At 40.4% G+C, this 25,121-nt stretch overlaps 1 protein-coding gene across 10 annotated transcripts in view; it reads right to left on the reverse strand.

Moving 5' to 3' along the window:
• dpy (fibrillin-like protein dumpy) overlaps positions 1-19,225 on the reverse strand; it is a 116,808-nt gene extending 97,583 nt beyond the window's left edge. For 6 of the 10 annotated variants that reach the window (XM_032438286.2, XM_032438289.2, XM_032438291.2 and 3 more), the window contains exons 1-2: positions 17,173-17,649; positions 106-164 (exon numbers count right to left, since the gene is read on the reverse strand). In XM_032438286.2, the coding sequence (XP_032294177.1) occupies positions 106-159 (54 nt within the window). In that variant the 5' untranslated portion in view covers positions 160-164; positions 17,173-17,649. Of the gene's footprint in view, positions 1-105; positions 165-17,172 lie in introns of all 10 variants that reach the window. The other 4 variants (XM_070209081.1, XM_070209080.1, XM_070209082.1 and 1 more) reach the window with 3 other exon arrangements.
• Between the last annotated feature and the right edge of the window lie 5,896 nt (positions 19,226-25,121).

The following is a 25,121-nucleotide window of genomic DNA, read 5'->3' on the forward strand; positions in this document are numbered from 1 at the left end:
TTTAAGAAAGATGTTAAGAAAAAAGGTTAATAAATCTGCTAATTTCAAGACAACACGAATATCTGGAAACGAACACTGTATGGTTTTTGTTAGGGTAATACTTACTGTACTCGAGAGTAGTAGCACTATCCACGTGACTAGTGGCAAAAATATTTTCATTTTTGCTGAAATGACATAAATAAGAATAAAACACATTAAAAATCATTAAAAAGACAATTAAAAGCAAGTTAAGTAAACATAATGTGCTGGAAAGGTATACTTAAATATTGTAATGCGATTTCCTGCTTAAGAGCGCAAAACAAAACAAGAAACACAAACACAAATAATTAACTTAAAATTTCAAACACGCAGCTGAAGAGCCCCGCAAAAATTGGCCTGGTCATCAGGGACAGGTGCCAAAAACCAAAAAGCGAAACAATCGTCAAAAGACAAATAAAAATACACTTACAAAAATGTGCGGCAAGTGCGAAGACGGGTAAATGACACTTGAAATTTATGCGCAAACATGAGCAACGTCTGCGTTTATCTTTCAGCATTTTCTCTGAAAAATTTATACAACGGCACTGCAAACACAGACCAGCATAAAAATTATAGAAACCAGGGAGAAAAAACGCCTCTGGCGAAAAATATATATATATTTATATATACATATATGTGAACTGGCCATAAGACATTGTTGTTGTTGCTGTTTGTTTTCTCACGCATTCATTTTCCACTTTCAGTTTTCAGTTGCTTCGCTTGATTTTCATAAGGTTTTGGCCGGCATCGGACGGGCAGCCACAAAATGGGCAAGGCAAGACCTGTTAATTGGTAGAATGGTCGTAATGCAATACAAAATTGTCACGACGGTTGGGGGGAAAATGTAATAATTTTGTGTGAAAATTGATAGCATCTTTATATGGCACTCAGCCGTCGGATAGTCGGGTAGGTGGTCACATAATTATGACATAATCAACAGCTGGTACCGGAAGTTGAACCGAGACTGGCACGCAGACATTACGTTAGATAGAATTTACACGCGGCAATCATAAAAAACAGAAACTATCCATTATTATGCACATACAGATGGACCTGGGCACGGTTTGAGGTCTGGAGTTTGATGCTATGCAGCCAGTTTGCCCTTTCATCTGGGCGTTAACAAACAACTTTCTTAACTTGGCGTGAACGTTAACGTGTGCATATGTTAAAATATTTGCCATTATCTGCGTGTATTCTGCAAAAACATATATAAATTGCGCCCCAGGCACACAATAAAAACTTCAACGGAGTCCAAGCAACGTGCTACAAGCAGCGGCTTTTCCATTGCCTTGGTTGAGGTTTGGGCCTGGCCCTAGTCTTGGCCCAGCCTGGTCGTACGATTTATCTATTTCGGTTTATCAGCTAATAAACGCTTAAATAAAATACACACTCTAAGCTAAATTACATGCGCTTTGCACGATTGCCAGGCAAAGGAAATAAACCTTGAACAAGTTTGATTTCGTTGACGAGTCAGTTGAACTACGGGACGATACTCTGTACGCAGTGCTTTAGAGACCAATTTATAAAATCAATTTTGTATTTATTAGGAATATGCTAGAATATTCAATCTGACTCGTATTACATTGTTTACATTGGGTACTACATAACTTAAAGATGTATGGAAGAATGGGGAAAAGTTATTAATTTGTTAGCCGACAATGAACCTAGATTGATTGACTCAGCAAATCAAGAACATTTCTTAAAAGAACTTTTACAGGGTATAACTACTGCAGTGCAGCGCAAACTCATCTCAACCCAATAGATTCGCTCTCTTCTAACGACATTTGAAACGATCCAGGCCTAGATTCTGGCCGGGCTTTGGCTCTGGTCTCTGCTCATGTTGAAGGCCATCGCCTTTTTGGTTAATCTTGTTTGGTCGTTTATGCCGTGGCCTTTGGGCGCTTTTGTATGTTGTCCATGTCCATGATCACTTAATTAAAGCAGGAACCGTGCGGAGTACTTTAGAGTTTCTCGATCTCTCGCTTGCATTTTATGTGCACTCACATTGTAGTTGCGAATATAGTTTTAGTGATGCTTGATAAATTTATGTTGCCCGCGAAATGAGCGTAATTTGGTTGGTTGCTTGGGTTGAGCACCAATTGGTATGAGGGTCGGGCTGTTGGCTCAGCTGGGGATTAGTAGCTCCCTTCCGGCTGACAAGCTGATAAATGTGCCTGATAAATGTGAATGCTCTTCTGGTTTTTGTTGGTGTTATTGCTGCTGTTGCTGTTCGTTAAGGCTGATTGAAGATCTAACAATGCTGGGCAAATGCCAAGTGCTATAAGCCCAGGCCCTACAAATAACATGGAATAACTCAATTGGATAACATTTGAAGTGCCTGCTAGTAGTTAGCTTAATGTATATATTTATTTCAATTAATTTATAAAACTTGTTTCTAATTTATCTAAAGGTCATACAAGCACTCAAGATGTCTTGAAATGATGCTTTGCATAGCTAAAACTCGAATCAGAAAAATGCATTTCGCCAATAATACTCAAAAGCTTCGCATTCGCAAGTAAAAGCATTTTTAATTTAAAAGCAGATGATCGCCTCGAATGTTGATTAAACATTTTCATTACCACACCTTTTATGCTCTCTATCAACAGGTGATTGGATGGATATTATTTCGTAGTCACAAGCTACCAAAACACAACTATATTTGAGCTAATATGTTTTTTCAAAACACGTTTTCTTTCTAAAAAATATATATTATTGCTCTTAATTTCAATTATCATTAATTTCCAGTTTCGATTGATCTAACGGCAATTTCATTGTTTATTTGAAATATATTTTTATAGCGGCCAAATTAAAATATATGTACAATGTCAAAATGTTGAACGAAGGCCGGCGGCAACTTGAGCAAAAGCCGAGCTAAAAAATCAATAACCGTTGCTTGGAACCCGCCTTCTCCTCAAGTAGCCCCTGTCTCTACTTCGCTGCTGTCGGCGTCATCGAGAGCGTCGCCAGCGATGATCTCATCTTGTATTAACCTGTCTAGCCACTAAATCAAAGTCAAAGAAGCGAGTGACACATTTTTGCCTGTTCGTCCGAAAAAAACAACACATACATGCCCCGATATATACCCACACACACACAGCTGATCTGATCGCATCTTTATTAAAAATAAATGCTGATAGCTTGAAAAATGTGTTTCTGAAGGCAAACATTTCATGTGCATTTGCTCACAGTTTTGAGTAGCTATGTGCGTGTGTGTGTGTTTGTATGAATGTGTGTGTCTCTAAGGTTTTTGCTGAGGTTAAGACACGTCAACATACACACCCAAAAATCAATTGCTTAACCGGATGCTGACGCGAGTTGTTCTCTTTTAGTTTGAACTCATTTAACAGTAGTCGGGTTTTGTTGTTGTTGCTGTTAACCATTTCGTATTCGCATGTCACGACTTGGCATTTATTTACTAACATTGACTGATATTCAAATTGCAATAGCCCTAATTTTTTGAGTGTAGTCATTACACTTGGCCAGATGCCATCGATCAGCTTGCTTAGGCTTAGCAGATTCCGGCCACGCCCACCTGCTGGTGGGCTGATCAATTAATTATGCTTTTTCAATGTCAAAACTGTCGGGCAGAGGATCTGCAGCATTCGCCACATAAATCTTATGTGGCAGGCCTGCGCCTCCAGGCTGCAAACTTATCCTGCGGCTTGGCTGGTGCAGTTTGTCTAATTGCAGGTTGACTGCCGCCAACTGAAGGTCACTGACAGCGCCGTAGACAGCAGTTTGCGCCTGCCTGACGAAGCCGCTGCCACCGCCGCCGGCTTGTCTCCATCAGCTGCGGGCTCATTGCTTCAGCGGAATTATCGTCTCGCCTGCCCGCATGGCCCATGAACAACTGCAACAAGTTGCAAGTGGCAACCAGTTCACATAAAAATGCATAATCAATCACACAAAACGACAACAAAACCAAGAAAGAGAGGCAGAGAGAGATTGAAGGAGATAGAGAGTTTGTGTGAGAGAGAGGCGGAGAGAATTCTGCTTATTTACAACGAATACTGCATGCACTTATCTATGACAGAGCTATATGAATTTTAGAAGTCTTTCTCTTACTCTGTTTTAAAGGGCTTATTTAACTTATTGTATGTGAAAACCCAATTTTCTATGAGTTTATATGCCACGGTCTTTCTTGGGACAGCAGAAAAAAACATTAGAAACATCAAAGAGCTTACTTGTCACGAATTATCGCTATATATTGTTAGGGAGATCAGACAACGATAGTTGGGTAGCGACTATTTTAATTTGACCACCCCATATATTACACAGCAAATTTCATCTCAGAAATCTTTTTAACTCTCGCCATATTCACTTTTTCGCCGACTGGATGACTTAGCTATTATGCCCGAAAATGTGTATAAAAGGGTCGTGGTAAAAAATTGCCCATTCGCATTCCAACGCCCATTGGCGTATCATTTGCGCATCTTCATTGCGGAGACAACATTTCGCACGGCTTAAATGTCAGGGTGCGGGTACGTGTCGACCAATGACCGACGACTGGTTAAGAGTAGCTACTTTATGGCATTACATTGCAGTCGACAGTCGAGAGTGTTGTTAACAATTCGTGTAAAGTTGCCGCTCATTAAAAACTCATAAATCAGTGCAACAGCAACGACAACAGCAGTAATAATTGCCGTTGCGAGGGCAGTGTCAAAATAAGGAACCCAGCTAAGGCCAGCGGAAATGGCCACCTGGCCGGCAACTGTTGCCGTTGTCCAATGCCCGGTGTCGGCATCGGCTTCGGCATCGTCGGTACCGGTACCGGTGTCGGTAGCGGGCCTGATGCCCGCTATGCGCAATGCAGTTTCCGCATTGGCAATATTGACATCTGCTTGGGCTTTTGATTAATGATAAATGCTCTGAGCATCCGCCGCTATGACATTTAGCTGAGAACTCTCTCAGCGATTGGCCGGAGTAGAGCCATTAGCCCGGTAGTTCGCCGCGTACGGGTTCGGGTAGTGCAGTCAATTGGTCCCTGCTCGGGCGCACAATTTAAGTCAAAACTAACGCAGTTAGACAAGAAACCACTTTCAAGAGTTGCTGCTGCTGCTGCTGCCGCTGCATGGCTTGACTTGGCTAGCTTGGCTAACAGGGAAAACGGCTTTCAACTCGTTTCGTTAGTCGGCGCTCTGCGGTTAGCAGTAGTGCCGTGGGTGCAGCCGCCGTTGCATGTTGCATGCTGCAAGTACGTTCAACTTTTCAAGTTAACAGTTAGATTTTGAAATAGCCAGCGGCAGCCAGCATACCAGTTTGCTGTTGCCGAAGCCCAGGCCTGAGAACGCACTAAGCCTCATTGCTTCTAAAGTTTTTATTGCGCCTGCTGCACTAACAGCTTTCTGCTGGCCGCTTGGTCCGTATGGTCAGATCAAGATGCGCAGTTCGACGGTCGACGGAAGGAAATTGCAGTCGAGCGACGCCGTTTGTGGTGCACATTAAATAAATACTTGGAAAATTTGTGTGTTAAAATCAAAGTAAAGCAATGCAAATGCCAACAGCAAAAACAAAAACAACAACAACAGCAGCAGTAACAACAACAGAAGCATTTTTGCTGTGGTTTTGTGTAACATTAACCCAAATACATAAAATTCTGGTGAATCGCAACGAAAGACTTAGGCAACAAACTGGCTGCAGGCTAACCGCTCACTCGGCATCGTCAGGCCAGGATCTAATACCCTACATTGGCCCATAATTAATCAATCCAGTTGGCTTCTCTTTCTTATTTTTTTTTTTTTTTTTTTGGGTTTTTAGGTGAGCCTGCGCTCAAGCAGGAAGTCGTTAGTGGGGCAAGGAATTTATGTGCGACCTGGCCATAAATCGTATCATACGAAACAAACTGTAGGAAGCCACAAAACCTAACCAGCTCTTGAATATATCAGGGCCATTATATAGAAATACCCAAGATATGAGGGGCTTTCTTGGTATAAACAATATTGTTCCATTATATAATTTATGAATCAAATATATTTTATAGAATTTTTAATGGTTTATGGTTCCCAATTAAATATTTTATTGGCTGTTAAATTAGGTCATAGAAGCATGATCATGAACGAATTATGCGTTTGCAGATACTCTAATTAATACAACATTTTATTTAATTACAATCTTTAAAATCTTAAATCCTAAATATTCAATTAAAATATATGAATTCCAAAATGTTGCTTTTGGTGAAGTCCAAAATTCGATAAAACTTTTATAATAGCAACTATTTCTATTTATATCTATCTATACCTATTTATATGTTTATTGCATAACTACATATGTAGATCGGTGAACCATAACTACCCGGAAAATGCAATAAGTTACCTTTAACCTAGTTAAGAAACCTCTATTAGACGCTGATGATTTTTCCAAAAATAATCTTGAAATGTATTTATTGAAATTGTGAAAAAAAAATTTCCGTCTCTGCATCATCTGTTGAACTTAACCTTTAAAACCAATATTTATGTACCCCACAGCTAGTTACATATTATTATATCAGATCTTCATAGTTTCCCCCAGCTGCTCTGAGTCTTAATGCATGCAATGAAGACATTACAGATGCAGAAACAATGCGAATTTGTTGTCAGCAGGCGATTGGATGGGTTGGGATTGGATTGTTGACAAGTTTTTGATAAGATTAATATGCGGCACTGGCTTAAAGCTTAGGCATGCAAAACAGTTGTTGAGGGAGCATTGCACGCACAGAAGGACAGGACAGGAGAGAACTGGACAGGTTGGGGTGCAGTCGAGGGCGCAGCAGGACACACAAAGTGTGGCTGGCAGTTGGGCTGGGTGCTGAAATCTTAAACCTCGATCTGTGCCTAGGCAAAGCTACTAAATCTCTTTATTCCATTACAATGGAGCAGCAGCCCGTGTAGTCAACTTATTTGTAGTAGCAATGTCTTGATATATTGTCTGCTTGCCGAATGACCGAGAGGGGTAGTTGAGTGTGGGGAGCAGAGGCTTTGTTTATGGTGTGCTGACTGTTTTGTTTATGTAGCTGTTGGGCGCGTTGTGTGTATTTTTTTTTTGCAAATCAATTGGGCTGCATTACAACTTAAGATGGCTACAAAGAGGGTGCCAAGATTGTGACAATTGCTTGACATAATTGAGACATTGCGAAATGCGTTTAATTGCAACTGCAGCAGTTAGCTGTGGGTGCAGTCGGTCTGCTGCTTAAGGAACTGGCCAATGGCCAGTGGAAATGTCAAGGTTAAGTGTTTAACCTCTACAAAGTAGCTGCACGACGTCTGCTGTCTGCGACGGCAGTTACAGCAAAAACAATTTAAATGCAATTTTTGCTTAAATAAGAAATAAAATCTGCGACGCGTTGCTGAAACAACAACAACAGCAAACACAACAACAATAACATCAGCATCAGCATTAACAACAACAGCACAACTGCAAAACAAATATTTGCTAATTTATCCTGTACGTGTCCTCCAACTAAGTGCACAGGTTTAGGCCTTAAGCCATGCCACATTGGCCATGATGCCCAAGGCAGCGATCTCTCTCGCTCTCTCTTTCACTCTTGCCCCGCTCTTTACCCCGTGTGGCCAGTCGTGTTGATTGTTTGCATTGGGACGTACAGCGCATGCTGTTAAATGCCTTTGATCTTCTGATATTTTCTTGCTGCCTCCGTCCGGGCCAGGCCCAAAGTGGACACGGCGGGCGTATTTAACTTGACTGCTCTGCGTTACCAACTCTCAGCCGAGCAGCAGACCCTTTTCAGGTCTTGGTCAACGGGCAACTTGTTAAAAAGAATGTCGACTGCAAGCGACGCATGCTTTTTTATTTCGTTTTCTTTTTCTTTTATTTTTATTTTTTAGGAATGGTCAGTAGTCGGCAGTTAAGAATCGCAAATCGAGAGTCGAGTGTCGGCAATCGACTCGTCGGAAAACGGGAGTCTGAGGGGCACTGAGATTTCGCTTTCATTGCTTGCGCTGACTGCATGACTTTGTTGTTTCAGTTTTTTTTACTTCTGTTGCCTGTTGGCATGGCTTTCAATATTTAACCCAGAAATTAGCTAGCAACTCTGGCGGCCGCCTCTTAATGCCAAAGGTGTTAATTAGTATATATTTTTTTATAGCATTTCAGGAAAACAAGCCCAGCAAAAGAAGATGAGCAACGTTAAACATAAATGTCAATATTTATTTATGTACATTGAGGGATTTTAAATTGAACAGCGTTGGCAACTCTGAGCCTTAATTTATGACACAATGTGTCTAAGCTGCGCCTCGTAAATGTCCAATATGCTGTAAATTGTCTGCACAAAATGCAGCACCAGCTGCAACAACTCACACTTGTACATATGTTTGTTGAGTCTCTGAACTTTGCCCCCCTTCCCATTAGGTTTAGTCTATCGACATGTTGGCGCCTTTTGACTTTCCAATTTTCGCCTACGCCCGGCGAGGCGAACCTCTTGCAACTGCAGTGATTGCTGTTGGCGGCATGCCGGACTTCCATATATGGACGCCGTCTTGACTGCAGCCAACTGCACCATAAATGGCATGGGGGCAATAGAAAGGCAGCTGAATAAGTTTGTTGCCTAAGTCTTTTGTTTTTGCGCGGAAGGCACAATTGCAAGTGTCGCCTGAGCTTAACTGTACAGCTAAGGGTGACTAAGCAGTGCCTGAATCAATCATACCTAACGGAAACTTATTTAAATAAACGCTAAGACAGCACACACACACGTACGCACAGACGCCCACTTGCACACACACGCATGCACAGTGCACAGTCGCGTTAATGGTCGCTTGCTTACAATTCTAATTTATATGATTTTTACGTACTTATCCGGCGGAAGTAAACCTTTGTTGTTGCTGTTGCTGTACTCTTTATGTCCCTCTTCTTCTTGCTGCCGCCACTGCCAGTTCTTGGCCAAGTTTATTTGTGTTGTAAATTGCAAATGCGCGCGAGCAGCGAGAGAGTTCGGCGGCGGCACCGAGCAAAAACATAACGCGCACTGGCATATACTTCAATAAATAACAACAATAATAACAACAATAACAACAACAACAACAGCTTATATACTTGGGCATTAGTTGCTGCTGGCAGTGCGTACGTGCCCGGACCCGGCGTCGCCATTGCGATCCTCTTTGGCTCTTTTGGGTTTATGCCACAACTGAAAACGACGACGATGACGGCGACGCATTGTAAAAAGAGTTTTATGCAATTGCCGCTGTTGTTGTTGTTTGCTTGCCTATTGTATAATAGTGCCAAGTATGCGTTTGTGTGCGTGGTATGTGCTCTGCATAATTTTTTGATACGCCTGCCAAGTCGCCTTTACCTTTACGGCCATGTTATGAAAAGTGCTGTCCAATGCTGCCGTTTGACCATTTCCAATTCCCAATTCAATGCCCAAGCCCAATCACCTTTGTGTGTCCCACACTGTCCCTTCGCCTGTGTCTTTAAGCGCGTGGGCGACTCTTCTGCGTGTGTGTGTGCGTGTTTTTTATGCATTGATTGAATCGAACGCAATATCATTTGGCTGCTCTTGGCCAAGGGCCAGACATGAGTCAGTTGCCTCGCACAGTGGCTGACAAAAACGCATATAGTTAAGTATGTGACCAGCATGGTCAACACACTTGGTTACGAGAAAGAAAACCATGCCTCCTACTCGAAAATAAATTCAAAAATGTGTATACACTGAAAAACATGAAAATGTGCTCCAAGAGCTTACAAAGCACACAAAAGATGACGTATCGTTAAATTGTATAATACTAAAATGCAGACAACAAACCTGAAGTAATTTGTTAAATTGTAACGAATGCCTACAAAAACGCTTATGTACTTATGAACTTTTCCCATATTAATAAATTGACGCTATGACATGAATTTCTTATTTTTTTTTCGTTTTTTTGTTTCAATTGTGTACTTTTGACAAGGCCAAAATTGTAGTAATATATTTTAGCCCGTTAGCTCGATATTGTTTTGCTCGATTTGCTTTAGGATAATTTCACAGAAATCCAATTTAAAATTTTGGAACAGGAACTCTTAGGAAAATTCTGAATAAAATGTTAGATCTTTAATGTATGAAAGACTTTCTCGAAGACAAATTATTAAATCACATTTGTTCTCTAAGCTTGCCACTCTTTCACCCCCTCGCTGGTTGCAAAACTAATCGTTACAAGACTTGAACATCAGCCAAGGGCTAAGTTTAGGATTCCTGCATTTTTTTCAGATTTGTAACTTGGGGTGAATTGTAAGCTTGTCAAAGCACAAGACCTTGGAATTGGCTGCTAACTAAAAAATAAACGACAAGGAGCAATTTAAATATACAAAAATAGCAAACTGTGGACAGGAACAAGGAGTTGCTTGTAAAAATGCAAATCAATAAGCAAAGTTCCAGTTTGCTTCAGCAATAAAATAAATGTAAAATCGACCATTAAAAAAAACGCGACAAGTTCTTTACTATTTTTCTTGTTGCTTTTGTAATTTTTTGTCGCGCGCAGCAGCAGCTGTCCCGACTTGGCTTTCAATTTGGTTTAGGGCTCGTAGCGAGGTGTTAATTATCGCTAAAAGTCAATGGCAGACAATCGGCAAAATCTGCGCACGGGCAACATCGAATTGGCCCGGTTCGGCTACTGTCGCCATATCGGCATATGCTAGGCCAGCACTTTGCATCTGGTTCCCTGGAGAATAGACGGTGACTGAGACTTGGCAGGAGTTGAGGCTGGACAGCTGTACAAGTGGCTGGCTAGGATAATTAATATGAAAATATGTGGCGACTCGAGCCCGGGACACACACCACAAATGTTTGTTTCTGGCTATTTTTAGCGCATGCCATTTTTAATGAGCATAGCCCAAAGGAGCAGTCGAAGTCGTGCCGCGGGGCCACCCAAGCGTCCTAATTATGCGCTTATTTTTATGAATTATTAAAATAAGCAAAGTGGAGCGAGTCGCCAGCATTAATTGCTTTATAATGGAGCACTTGAGAAATATAAAAGGGACAGACGGAAAAAGCGAGAGAGCCATAGGACATCAGGGGTTGAGAGAGGTCGCTCAAGCTGGAACTCATATTTCTATATAATTTATTGTAATGCACTTGGGGCGTGTTTCATTTCTCGCTTTAAAATGGCATAAATTTCATGTGCCCTGCCTTGCAATATGCCAACAATTTATTCGCTGTACAAAACTGCAAACATACACATATATATAGATATAAATATATATATTTTTTTTTATTTTGTTGCTTTCTGGACCTCCTCGGATGCTGTCCATGTCCATGTCCATGTACAAAGCAGGCGGCCCGGACAATTTACTTTTCATTGAGTTGAACAACAACGGAAAAAAAAACGCGAACTGCTGTGAACTGTAAGCTGCGTTCATTACATGTTGTTATTTGTTGTCTGGCGGTACATTATTGCTCTTGTTCGCTCTTTTGCTCACCAATTAGCCGGCTAGGTTGACCACCTTCTCCGAAACGAAAGACTCAGGCAACGAGCTTAGCTGCACGAGGTTGCGCTGTTCATTTTCTAACCATAATATTGAAAAATAAGAAATAAACTAAATGGGCACTAGGTAGGTGCTCTTAGCTCGGTGATACCCTGTTCATTTTAAAAACTTTTTAATCATTTGGATTGAGGTCTATGCTGATTGCAGACTATAAATACTTCAAGTGCCCGCCTGAATATACTACCCTCGGTATAAATCTGTTGAGCACAGGGTATAGAAAAAACGAATATTGCTTAGCTAAACAAAAGACCACATTAAGTCTAAGAACAGCTAGTTGATGAGCGTCGTTGCGACCATGCCACATCAATCAAACGAAATCCTATGGCTCATTGTTTTCAAACACTTTAGGCGCGTTCTTCAAATTTGACATTCGTACGTAAGGAAGTGACTCGTCCCTTTCTTTGGCTACTTTGCGGCCGAGCCCAAAGCCTCTTTAATTAGTTTTCAAAATCAATCAACGCTACATTTGCGTGTAACAGCTTTTAATTACAATGTATTTTTTTCTTTTATGTGGGGGCCGTTCGCTAAGTGTGGCTGAGTGTGGATATTGAAGGCTGTTCAACAGCCCACGCCCCTAGGTACGCCTCTGCAAATGAGTTAGGTTTATAATGTTGTATGTTCGCTTGTTAGAATCGCTTTGATTCATATGCAAATCGAGTTTTTCTTCTCTTAGCTCAGCTTATTGGTAATAAGCCAATTGGCGTTCGCCACAATACTTTTTAATCAAGCCAACTGAGTCGTAAAACCTACGCACGGCATAAGGCCAAACATTGTGTGGTACCGTATCAGTGTGCTTGTGCGTTTGTGTGTGTGTGTGTGTGCATGTTTTTAAAGCACACAAATTGTCGCCAGTGTTTTGACTGCGACAGTTGTTGACCTTCGCAACGTTGAATCATGACATTTTTGTGCGTAACTGTAGTGCCCGATCAAAATGAAGCCGGAGTTGGGTTAAATCATAATTTTTAAATTGAAAGATTGGAAGGCCAAATAGAGGTTATTCCTTTAAAAATAAATAATAAATAATGATTTAAAAAAAAAAGTGCTCAAGTAATTATTTCTTATTATAATCTATCAAGTTTTATTTTTTTCATTACAACATATATATATATATATGTACCTGTAATTCACTAGGCGGATATAATTATAAATTCTAAACTGATTTTATTTTAATTTTTCTTCGGGCATGGAATCTACTTGATGAATAGCTGATGCTGTGAAGTTCACTTTAATCTTGAGCAAATGCAATGTTAACAGTTGGCTAACCTGGCAACCACACGTTCCTCAAGCAGATGAGGCAAGGCTTAGGAGTTGTATAGTGAGTTTTATATGTATATAATAAGCTCCATATCTAGTGGATTGTCTTGTGACCGGCTATATGATATACGGGCATCGCTCTGTGTAAGTGCTGACACGGATATGAAGCTTGCACAAAGCAGTATAAAACGGAGGATCGCCCGTATCTACACTTACCCCTTGATTAGTGGATTACAAGCTAAAAAGCCCAGAGATTAACTTCTTTAAACGGTTGCAAGCAAACCTGATTGAAATATCCGTATGACAAGCAAATATATTCTAATTAAGAAAAGCCCTTTGATCAATAACACTCAATTGTGACAAATAGCTTCTGCAGTTAAAGTCAAACTCCGAGCAACACACAACAGACTTGTTGTGTAGGCTAAAAGAGCAGCTGAACTGATAGTTCGTCCAGGATTCTCACATTAACCAGAAACACTCAACACGTAGGCAAAGTTCTTTTGTCTCTCGCCCTTCTAGCGGTTAATTATAATAAATACATACATGTACTTCATGCATATGTATTACAAACTACCGCAAACGCCTGTCAACCCCCATTAAAGCCCAGTCGGCTCAATTAGCGAGAAGCGTCAAGTGCTGCTACTGCTGGTGCTGCTTGTCTAGTATTGGTGACAGCGCTGCAGCTAGCTACTGGGCATTGGGGAAGAAGCGACCCTCAGCACTTCATATGGCAATTCGATTAGGCCGAGTGCATAGGCATGTAAATGTAGTTTAATAATTGCGGTTTGGCCCAGCCTCTGTGCCAGTTGATTAGCATATGCGGTTTTTGCAATTTACAGCCGGCATACAGGATATGACCGGCTGGCGACAGGATGTTGCTGCCACAGACTCACACATGGGGGCCACATGGAAATTGGTTATGTGGTCGCAACTTCAAACGCAGCGGCAACTGTAATTGAATTTTAAATCGCTAACATACGCACCGAAGTGATTAGCTAGATTAATTTAAATGAAGTTATTAGGCAGCCCGATTGCACTAGACAGGCGCTAACCAAAGACTTAGGTAACGAACTTGCCAGAGCTCCCGTTGCTAGTAGCAATTGCAGCGGGATTTTTGCGATTGTTACTGTGTTTGAAAGTTAAATGACGCCGTTAATTGGGCGCCAATCTTAAGTGTCTGAACGGGTTTTTAGTTTTTGGTGCTTTGGTGCTTTGCCGTTGCAGCGAAAATTGTTGCAAATTGCAATCTAAAAGGTTCCGTGTTGGTTTTTTTTGCAGTTGCTGTTGCTTGTGGCAACTAATATGAGTCATAAATTTAAAGGCTTGTTGTGGATTTCTTAAAATGAAATATAAAAACGGCATTACAGCTAGTTATATGCAGGCGTCGTTTCGGCTCAGGGTCTGGCACCGGCTTAAGCTCATGAAAAAAACAAAGTAGTCTGACGTTGGCGTTTGTACCGATCCGAAACTGTAACTGGAACTGGGCTGGGCCAAAGTCGTCTGGTTACTTTTGCATTTGTTTCACAGTTCAGTTTCAGTTTGCATGATTTTGCATAAAACAAAACAGTGTCTGTCCTTCAGTCTGTTCTGTACCTTTTCATTGCTACAATTTCGGGGCCTGCAATTCGCAGATGCAGACAAGACAGACCACAGAAAAAGCTTAATTTTTGGCAATTCCTTTTTAGTCATGACATCATTTCGATCCGGCAGCCCTACAAAAAACAAAAAAAAAAAAAAACAAGGAAAAAAACTGGTCGCTGTTTTACTTTCGCTTTTGTTGCTTTTGAGCGCATATTTCTTTCTTTTTTTGCAAAACGGCTGATGCTCGTTTATTTTAGTTGATTTTTTTTCTGGTTTTGTCTGCGTCTGGCAGTAGCTGACAGCTTGCTGAAAGCCCAAGAGTTTTGGGACCACCACTCGTATAAGGCATTGAAAACGAAACCAAGTTCTGGTGAAAGTAGGTTGCCCTCTTGTCCAGAAATCGAAAACGCATAGCAAGTGCAAGTTAGCCACGAAAAACACACTTCAAGTGGCTTCAGCTATGAACGATTGTGTCATGAGGCAGCCCACGCAACAAAATCTTTTCCAATCAGCACTACGCCCACCACACGCCAATTTAGCCAAACTACTCGTAAAAGCCGACTACAGCCTTGGCTGGCTCCGACTCTGACTAATGATGATGCGACTGCTGCTGGTGCTGCTGCTGTTAGATGAAACTGTGGCACCATCGTCTGCTCCAACAATGATCTGACGCTCGTTGATCTGCTTGTGGGCGCGCACACATTTTGACTTTTTTGGTCGTACACAATTTATGAGAATTCTTGCCGTAAAAGAAGACTGTGCAAAAAAAATTGATTTGGTTTTTCTGCAAAATTTATTAGAATTTGCGGCTGCTGCGGCTTTTCGTGCGAGTTTTTGCGCTGGCGGTGGGAATGGCCTTGAGCCGCAGCCACTAAAGTTCAACAGACTGTGTGGGGTGCACAATACAAGTTGATGTGACCAAAGGTGGTGCATGAGTCAGTTTCTGAAGGCTTTTTGTAGCTCAAATCGATTAGTTTTTACTGTGATCAACTTTCGAGTTGGACTCAACAAGTTTGTTGCCTAAGTCTTTTGTTTTCTAGAAGCTACATACATTTTTATTCAGGATATATTTACTAGAAAAAATGTCTGTTGGCTTCCAAGCTGAGAGCTTTACTTTTGTCAAGTTCTTCTTTTATGCACCATCTAAAGTAGATGTGATACACGTATATATAATAATATAATATAATGGAATATATGTGCAAAGAAAAGTTGTGAAAAATATAATGTTCAAGTTTATCTAAAAAAAAAAATTAAATAAAAAATAACAAATTGCCTCACCCAATCGAACGTATAAGTCGTGACTTTTGGAGAAGCTACTAGTCAGAAGAAGAAGTTACACTCATAGCAAAATCGTGAAACAGATGGAGTGGTACAATTTTCGATTTCTTTCGGATAAGCATACACAGAGAAACAATTTTAGTGACATATTTTACAACTGTCTTCTCTACATTGTTGTGCAGCTTAAGTCAGCCTTTCTTGTATTTGCGTAAAATTACACGTCAAGCTCCACGACCTTTTCGCTCTTTTAATGGCGGCAATTTCAGCCCACGCAGCAAATGGGGGACCTGAGTCAGGCTCATAATTTATGGTCATTAATATTGCAATTTCTTTCTGAATTGCGAGGCTGCGTTAAGCCGCAGCTCGCACGCAAAACAATAATACATAAAGTGAAAGTTTTGCACCTTCGCTTCAGCTTTGCAACGCCACAATTTAAACAGCCGAAGAAAACAAAACAAAGCAGCCAAAGCGAGTCAGTTAGTTTGTCAGTCAGTTGGTTGGATCTTCCCGCCGTGGCCCACAGATGAGCCACAAACTTGTGAAAAAGTAAAAAAAAAATCCCAACACACGACTGTGCAGATTGCTAAACAATGAATTTTACAAATGACTAGCAGCAAGTCCGAACTGGCGCCGACTGACAAATGAGCTCAGTTTGCAGACTGTAGCAAGCAGTGGCAGTTTTTGCATTTGACCGAAAATAAGCCAAGCAAAAATAAAAGGAAAACAAAGGCCAAGATAAGCTCAAAACTTCGTCAATAAACTTTACCGAAGTCGTGGGTACTAAAAATCTTGCTAATGTGCGTCTTTGAGCCACAGCACTCGAGCTTTCAATCAGCAATCCACAAGTCCATATTAGACAACGCCGCATCATTCAAAGATTTTGGTGCGGCGACCTTAACGCCAAATTTTATTTTTGGTTACTTGTAAATTTCATTATGGTTTTTTGTTTTCTTTCGTCATTTGCTGGACAAATATTTTGAATTTCTATTTGGTGACGGCTTTAAAGTGTGTCAAGCGGGCATTTGTCATATTTTCCCCTATTTGCGCGCTGCAGAGAAAACAAACAACATTAGTGACAAAGCAACTACATAATTATCTTCATCCTCATCTTCATCTGCGTCTCACAATAACAATTGACCAAGGCAAGGGAGATTTGCACAAATGAAAGTGAAATGTTTGCTTGATGTGGGTTTGGTTGGGGTTTTTCGTACTTGGCAACGGCCGTTTGTCATTCAAATTCAATGGATTTGTTTATCAGTTACTAAGTGAGATCACAAATTTTTATCTAGAAAATAAGTCTTGGGCTTTTTTTAAAAAAATTATTTAAATGATTCACGTTTTAACATCTAAAGACACTTATTTAATACGAAAAAATATCCCAAAGGATTTTCATAGTTTTTTGATAAAAAAATAAACCATTTTATAAGCCCGTGTGGTCATTTTATTTCACAGCAAACATGAAAATAGTTATTTAAATTAAAATATTTCATCTTCGTCTCAACTCTGAAATTTCAGCTCCAAATAAATTGTTCTTGCAAATTTAATTAGCTTTACTTAAATTTAACACCATGAAAAGAGTAAAAAATATTTGCTCACCATTTTCTTCATCAAAATTCGGGCAAAATCAGTTCATACTGCCAACAGCTGCCAACGAAAAACAACGCCAGCAAAATTTGTTTCGAGACTTTGATTTTTGGCTGCGCCACAGCTGCCAAATGCGCTTTGAAACACACGCACACACAGGCACACTCAGGTAGTGCACACACACACTGAGTTGTGCACAGACACTTGGTATTTTCGTTGTTGTTATATTTCAGAAATATTGACGCTTTTCTTTTAACACTTGGCTGGTGCCGTTGATTTGCGCGCGTCGCGTTGCGTTTTGGGGGTTTTTCTTGAAATTTTCACTGGTAAAATTTGAAAAATTTATTTCTGCGGACGCTTCACAAAACTTTCACTGTAATTAAACGGCGCAGATTTTTGAAAAATCAAATTAAATTTGCCTTGCGATTGGCTGCCAGTTGCTGCTGATGATGGTTAACTGCAGACCTCAGAGCCCCGCACACTGTTCAGCTGTTGATCGAGAAGTTGAAAGCCAGTTGAATGAATGAGAGAGAGAGAACCGCACCGCACGCGCGCTAAAAACGAACTGAAACACAATTCGAATTCGCCTTTGGTTCGAGCTGAAGCTGGAGCTGCAGCCCGATCCCGAAGCGTCGAAGTTGTCGTCTTTGACGACCAGTGGAGACTTGAGACTAGTGCTCGTGCTGGTGTTGTTCGTGTTGGTGTTGTTCGTGTTGTTGGTTGTTAGGCAACTTTGCTGCCCACACGCTGCGCTGCTGCGACGCTGCTAACTGCGCTGCTGCTGCTGCTGCTGCTGTGGCTCTGCATGGTCCATTTTTGGCTTGGACCGCTCAGCGGCAAAAAAAAAACAGAAAAAACCAAGCAATATTTTTTTCTTTTTTCACATTTTGTTGTATGGACGCCTTTGCAGAAAACATTTTTCTTAGCTTTAGCTTTGATATTTGCTGGCTGCGGCTGGCGCGCTGCCAGTTGCTGGCTGCTGGCTGCTGGTTGCCAGTTGCTTTGACTTTTTGATTGACGTAATTTTTGCGCTTGATATTCACTTGAATTTCTTGTATTTCCACATTTAACTATTTTGGTGTCAGGCGCACATTACACGCCTACAACACCCACACACACACACACACACACACACACACACACATCCACAGGTTGATAGCATTTGTAGGCGTCTTAAACATTTTATTTCTACACATGTTTCATGGAATTTCTCAAGCTGAACTTTCGCTGGCCGGCACCGAGCGGTGCGAGTGGGCTTATTTTATAGGCGTCAGCTTTGACTCATTCGATTTGCTTGGTTGCTATGCTAATTAAACACCTTAAACTTTGCCCTTTACGTGGCTGCCTTTTTGGTAGTTCTTGGAAAAAACCCGAATAACTTAGGCAACGAACTTGTTTATGCAGCTTGGCCTGACCTTGCTCGTGGGTGTCCAATTATTTGGGCCATTCAGCAGACACTAGAAACGTCCATGTGTTCAACTCTAGCAAGCTGTTGCGGCATTTTATCAGACAGCTATCGCTCTGCATGTCCGTCCAGTGAAACAAAAGGCTTGTGTTTTGGCAATTTATTTTTGTAATTTTGTTTGTAATAAAGTTATTTCCGTATACACCTTAAAAAAGGGCCGATACTGTCTGATAGCCCATCTTACGGTAACTTTTTTTAACTTCTCCATTTTTCCTTTCTCTTTCTCGTTTTTGGGAGCGTCTTGTCCGCACATTAATTTGTACGCCCCGCAATTATTGCATGCTGCAAATGAAGTATGAAACAACATAAGCGCAAAACGTGTGCCACATACAAAGTACCTTCAAAGTGAGTGTATCGCTCCAACTGCATAATTAAAAAAGCAGATGGTTAAGCGAGGAATGCTCTGTGAAGCTGACGTTTAGCTCTACATTAATTGAAAATAAGGGCTATTTGGAAACGAGCCAAATCAATTCGAAACTAAAACATCCTCAAAATATTTATTAAATATAGTCCAATCATTCAAAATGAGTGCCACTATTGCTATAAAAAGCTCGGAAAGTTTATTAGGTTAGCTATTTAGCAATCAGCTGCAGTAGCAGCAACCTGTGTAGACCGTTGCAAACAAGTGCAGCTAAAAAAAAAATGAGAAAAACCCACACGCGCCGTCCTACACTTGGCATATTTAACACATTTAATGAAAAATCAACAAAACATCAACATTTACGACGGGGCAGTGCCTCCGATCTCCGAGCTACTCTGGTCTCGATTCTCTGCAAGTTGATGGCAGCCGCTGGCGCCAGCAGCTTGTTGGCTTTATTAAGTTGTTGTTGTTGCTGTTCGGGCCCTAAGTTGCTGCTGTTGTCTGTTTTTATTAATAAGTCATATTTTTATATACTATGAATACTTCGTAACTGTAGGAGCAGCCGCCTTGAGCCGCTCATAATTTATGTTCTTTGCTGTAACATATGAGGCAGCAACAGCAGCAAGAGCAGCAGCGCAGCAGTCGCAGTTCTGAGGCAGGATGACAAAAGTCAAAGCAAGGGCAGGGCCTCACGATAAGTCACTCACTCATTCACTCATATTCACTGATTCACTTCGCTCATTCATAAAAGCAAAAGCTCTTTTTGATTAATTAAATGCAGCGACTGTGCGCTTTTTTCCTGCGCATTCGTTGTTGTTGCAGCTGCGAAAAGTGTGCCAGCAACTTGCGAGCTGCTTATGATGTAAGTTGTTGTTTTATTTTGTATGATTATTTACGAGTTTTTTACTTCTTTATTAGCATTACACTATGGCAAAACGCTGAGCGACTTTTTTAGCATGAAGGAGGGGAAAGGAAAGTTTGTTGCTTAAGTCTTTTGTATGCACTTGCACCTGCTGCTGTTGTTGCTGCTGAGCTAGAAAGCAACTCAAACGTGGCTGATGACGCCGGCAATTTGCAATTTACTTATCGCCAGAAAATATAAATGCTCTGCCCCAAATCACAAATAAAATTGCTAGAAAATCGACGCAGTCATTTGCAAAAATTCGCAAAACTAATTCGCAAAAAATAAATTTGCAAAAAAAATTGAATAAATTCGCATAACAACAGCCAAAAAGCAAATAGTTTATCCATGTATTACGTAAGCGCAGATCGTTTTTAGTGTTCAGTTTGTTTTTTCTAGCGCAAATTGCATGGCGTCAACAAATTAAACAAATAGCAATAGAAATTGTTGCTAATTTTGATGGCTTTTGCATTGGAATACAATTATACCAACTACACATATACACACACACAACACCCAAGAAACTCGACAACAGCTGTGCAAATGTGTATTGTACAATAGTTTCTAGATATGGGGCCAGAGAACGCGTTGAGGGGGGGTATTGCCACTGGAAAAACCAACCGTTTCACAAAAACTTTTGTCGAGGTGCACACAACGCGACGTGCCGGCTAAGACTAACTGAGCGAGCTGTCTACGCTCCGCACTGCAGCTAAGCGTTTGAGCCAAGTCTACAGCCAAACAGCTGACGGCAACCGTTGCCCCCTGCTGACGTCTCTAATGCCCAAGCACACAAAAGGAAAACTAGTTTCGTTTAAATGTCTCTGGGCATTTGAAAATCAGTTTCTGTTGGCGTGTATAACAGTTGCTTGCAAACTGTGCTATGCCCGAGAGAAATAGAGGTGTATAGAGAGAGAGAGAGAAAGAGAGAGAGGGAAGGTGAGAGAGAAGCTGCTGCTCGAGAGAGTGCAGTGAGAGGCAGCCGTATTTGTCGCCAGGTAATTTGTATTTGTTATTGTGTTTGTCAAGTCAACTGATAAATTGAGTTGATATTGAAAATAAATTAATTATGGTTTATAAACTGGAACAGTGACGCGCTTCGAGATTTGGCCAAAATGAATGTTTTTTTTAGATAAGGCACAAAAAAAAGATTTGCTTATATAAAAAATCAAACTTGTTTTTTGAACATCATATGATCATAAATTGAAAGTCATATAATAAATGGATTTCAAATTGCAAGACTAGTTTTGTATTCAAAACACATTCAGTCCAATCAGAACAATCATGATAAACTATTTTTTGCAATCTTTTTATTGATCTATGACACTGGCATACAAATCGTTTTATATCTTGCGGAACATTAATTTTACTTGTATATTATTCTGACCTCAATATATTTCTGACAGTAAACGAAAAAGTTGGACCATTAGGCAATTGACAGATGGGGTGTAAAATAAAAGACGATATTAATCTACATGATATTCCGATGATTTGGTATATTTATTTTCTTACAAACAAAATTAAGTAGGACACTTCAGAAACAGACATATTTGCAAATAGTATATATAAATAATATTCATTTTGAATGGTACAATTATTCAAAGAATATTTTTAATACTTGTGAACCGGCTGGAAACTTAACTTTGAAATTATTGAAGTGTACACATAAAAATAGATCAATTCAGATTCATCAGTTAAATATCTGATTGAAATATGACTGTGCACCGATTGAGCCGAACCGTTTTGAGTGTATTTAATTTTTACCATGAAGCGAAACGTAAGCCGAACCCAATCCAGGTGAATAAAGAACAACTTAGCTTAGCTTATTTGTTCAATAGTCCAAATCAAACTTTAAGACCAGAATTTGTTTTGAACCGTGATCCGAACCATCGAAACGTTTTTTGGCGCAGTCTCATTATACAATATATACAGGAAGATTACATTGCCCATTTACTTTTTAATACATGTGTTTTTATTTTCCGCCAAATTAAAGCTGGAAAACTGAAATGTGCTGCAGATTCGCTTCGCTCATTGCAAGTGGCCGCTCACGTTTTGGCCTTATGGGGGGAGATCTTTGATACATCTTTAAGATATGTTGGGCGTAATTTCGGTGCAGTCGGTTTATTTAATTTATGCTATATGTTTGAGCTGAAAGTCACGTTGCCCGACGCTTGTTAATGCCACGTAGGCATCGTAAATTTTAAATGCCGGTTGTTTATATATGCTTCGTTTAAGCCAAAAAAAGTACAACGTTTGTTGCAGTTTGTTTTGACTTTGGCCACGTTGTAATGTAAGCTGATTTTCACTATTTGTTGTACACAAGCTGGCTAAATATTTACGCGCCTTGCATAATTGGCCAGGCCAAGGCACATACGCACGTCATATGATTTATGCCCGCTTGTTTTTGTTATTGTTGCATTTATATAAGCGCCTATGCGAGGCGCGTGCTGATGCGGCTGACCCAAAAAACAACTTTAGCTACGGTAGTTGACGCCAACGCAGCGGCAGAAGCGGCCGCAGTGGCAGTGGCAGCGGCAACGACTGCCAACTGCATTTAGCGTAAACAAGTTGACTTGACAGCTAAATGCAGTTAGACATTAGATGGCCAAGTGATGAGCCTGAATCCGCCCCATGCGCCTACCCCTGCTGGCTGAATGCGCCTCGCTTGGCAGCTTTGCAAATTACCTGGGATTCAACCAAAAACCGCCGGCAGTCGCTTGCAGTTGCAGTACCGTTGCTTGCCACACCAACCTACATAGGAGCGAGTACTCAAACTCGCACTCGCACTCATTCACACTCACATCCGCACTCGTACTTGCACTCGCACTCGAACATGCTAAGCAGCCTAATGCGCCACGACGCATGCGTGCGTGGAATGTGGTTGCGATGAGATAACTGAAAGCTAGCTGCAACCAAGTATGCCATTGGCTATAATATACCCTGTAAATTTTACATATTCCATGTGTGCTAATGAGAATGTGATGCTGCCAATGACAGATCAATCTATAGCTTGATGCGGAATTTCCACTATGGAACGTTTATATATGCCAGCTAAAAGCAGTTTCTGTTTACTCTAATATACCCCCCAAGTGTGCTAATTAGATTGAGATGCTGCCAATGACAGATTAATCTGTGGATTGGTGCAGAATTTCCACTGAGCACCATATAAATACGGTTATAAGATCCTTGCTTGACTTTCCATGACAACTCTTTTTTTTTTAACGGTAATCAGTTTTATTTTATGCAACTTTCTTACCAAATCGCAACTCTTTCTGATTTGATTCGTATTAAGCAAAGTGCTCAAAAGTAATTCGAAACTAATCCGATTTTATATTGTGGTTATATCCGAAACATATATACTCTTTTAATTTGATCTACTTTATATAATAGATACAAATAAATTAAGTTTGAAATTTAACCATTTATGGTTTTTGTCTTGATTCTTACACCCTTGTGAAGGGTATAACAATTATGTTATGAAATGTGTAAAGCTCAGAAGTAAACTTCTACTTATTCAATGTATTGTTTTTTTTTATAATAAATATTTCAATGCCACACTTAAGCAAAATTCTTTCAAACTTGAAATACTATTTCGTATATCTTCGCTAAGCTCAGCAAATACGTGCTTTACAATTTTCTTAACATAATTGCAAAACAGTTAGCCGTACGTCTTCTAGGGCATTTAAGCATGGGTTTGGATAGCCGATCCTTCTTGCTTTTATTTTACAGTTGAATTGTGTCAAATAGTCCGCTGAGGGTCAAGCGCGGACAATGCACATCTAAGCGCTGGCAAGTTGCGGTCAGAGAGTGGAGCACAATTGTGCTGCGTCTCTCTTTGCATTTTCCACAGTTTTCCACGCACGCATCTTCGGGCTGCCCTGAAAACCTGTTCGTCTTGTTGTGCATTAGGTATTTGTTGTTTGGTTGTTTTCTGTTTTTCCTGCCGCTTTTTCATTATGGCTTGCGCTCATTTTCGTTACGTACAGCCGCAGAAAGCAAAAGGCATTGAAAGAAGATAAAATGAGAGAAAGAGAGAATTATGTATGTGTTTCCTCTTTTGTTGTCGTTGTCTTTGGCCATTAGGCGCATCAGCAGCAGCAGCAGTAGCAACAACACACATGGAATGTTAGCGGTTATGGAAATTCCTTTGAAGTTACAAACACAAACGCACACAGCCGAACGCTCTTTGTGTTTGCCGGACAACTTGTTGGCCTAAAGGATGCCACAAAACAAAAGCAGAGAATATTCTGTACGTGTTTTGTTTGTGTTGTTGTTGTTGTTTTTGGCAATGAAAATTGGCCGTGTATCTCTGGCATAGTTGGAAACTCCGACACTTGCGTATAAAGGCATCATCATCGTCATCATACGTTGATAGTTTTTGGTAGCCGGTACCGACACTTCGAACATGACGCTGTCGGTTTTTATTTTCTCTACGGGACGTGGCCGAAACGCCTACAAAACATCGCGCTGTGAAGACATACAAAATATACTTTTCTTGGGGTTTTGTCCATGTGAAAAGTGCCTAATCAGCCATTTACGTGAGCTGGTAACAAGCAGACAGTGTGAAAAGTAGCCCGCCAAGTGGCCTAACTTTTGATAGATATTTCGAAATGTGCTCCTAATTAGAATATAAATAACAGCATTTTGTTGGTTATCTGAAGCATGTAAAGGCGCGCATGTTTATGAGTCCGTATATGATCTGGCTGCTCCAGTAATTGGCAACTAGAACTTTGACGCTGCATTTCCTTATTACATTATGCTGCTGAAATGGTCCGAGCGAATTTCTGAAGCAACCAGATTGGTAATACCAAGTAGCGCAGGGGTCTGTAAGCTATATTTTATATCTTCAATGTTCTTAATATTCCGTCATATTAAGCGGCTTACAGCAAAGTGTTCATTACTAAAATTGCCATGTATTTGATAAATACATAATTGTATAAAACGAACGTTAAGTTGCAGTGGATTCTCTTATGTTTTGAGGGTCCATATCTTTCTCTTATTAGGGGAACAATAGGTGAATACTCTTTGGAAACTGCTTGACTATAGCTGCTAACTAAACTAAGTTGCATAAAGTTTTGCAATTTTCCAGCTTTTTCTTACATTTATGGCTATATTTGAGAACCCAAAATTAATGGTCTTCCCATACCTTCTGATGTTTGTTATACAGTTTCATTCAAGATGCAAGTCATTTTAACTTAAGCTACATTTTTTTATATATTTTTATATGCCAAATCTGT

The sequence above is a fragment of the Drosophila virilis genome, chromosome 4, assembly GCF_030788295.1.
Source record: "Drosophila virilis strain 15010-1051.87 chromosome 4, Dvir_AGI_RSII-ME, whole genome shotgun sequence".
In the NCBI taxonomy this organism is placed as follows: Eukaryota; Metazoa; Arthropoda; class Insecta; order Diptera; family Drosophilidae; genus Drosophila; species Drosophila virilis.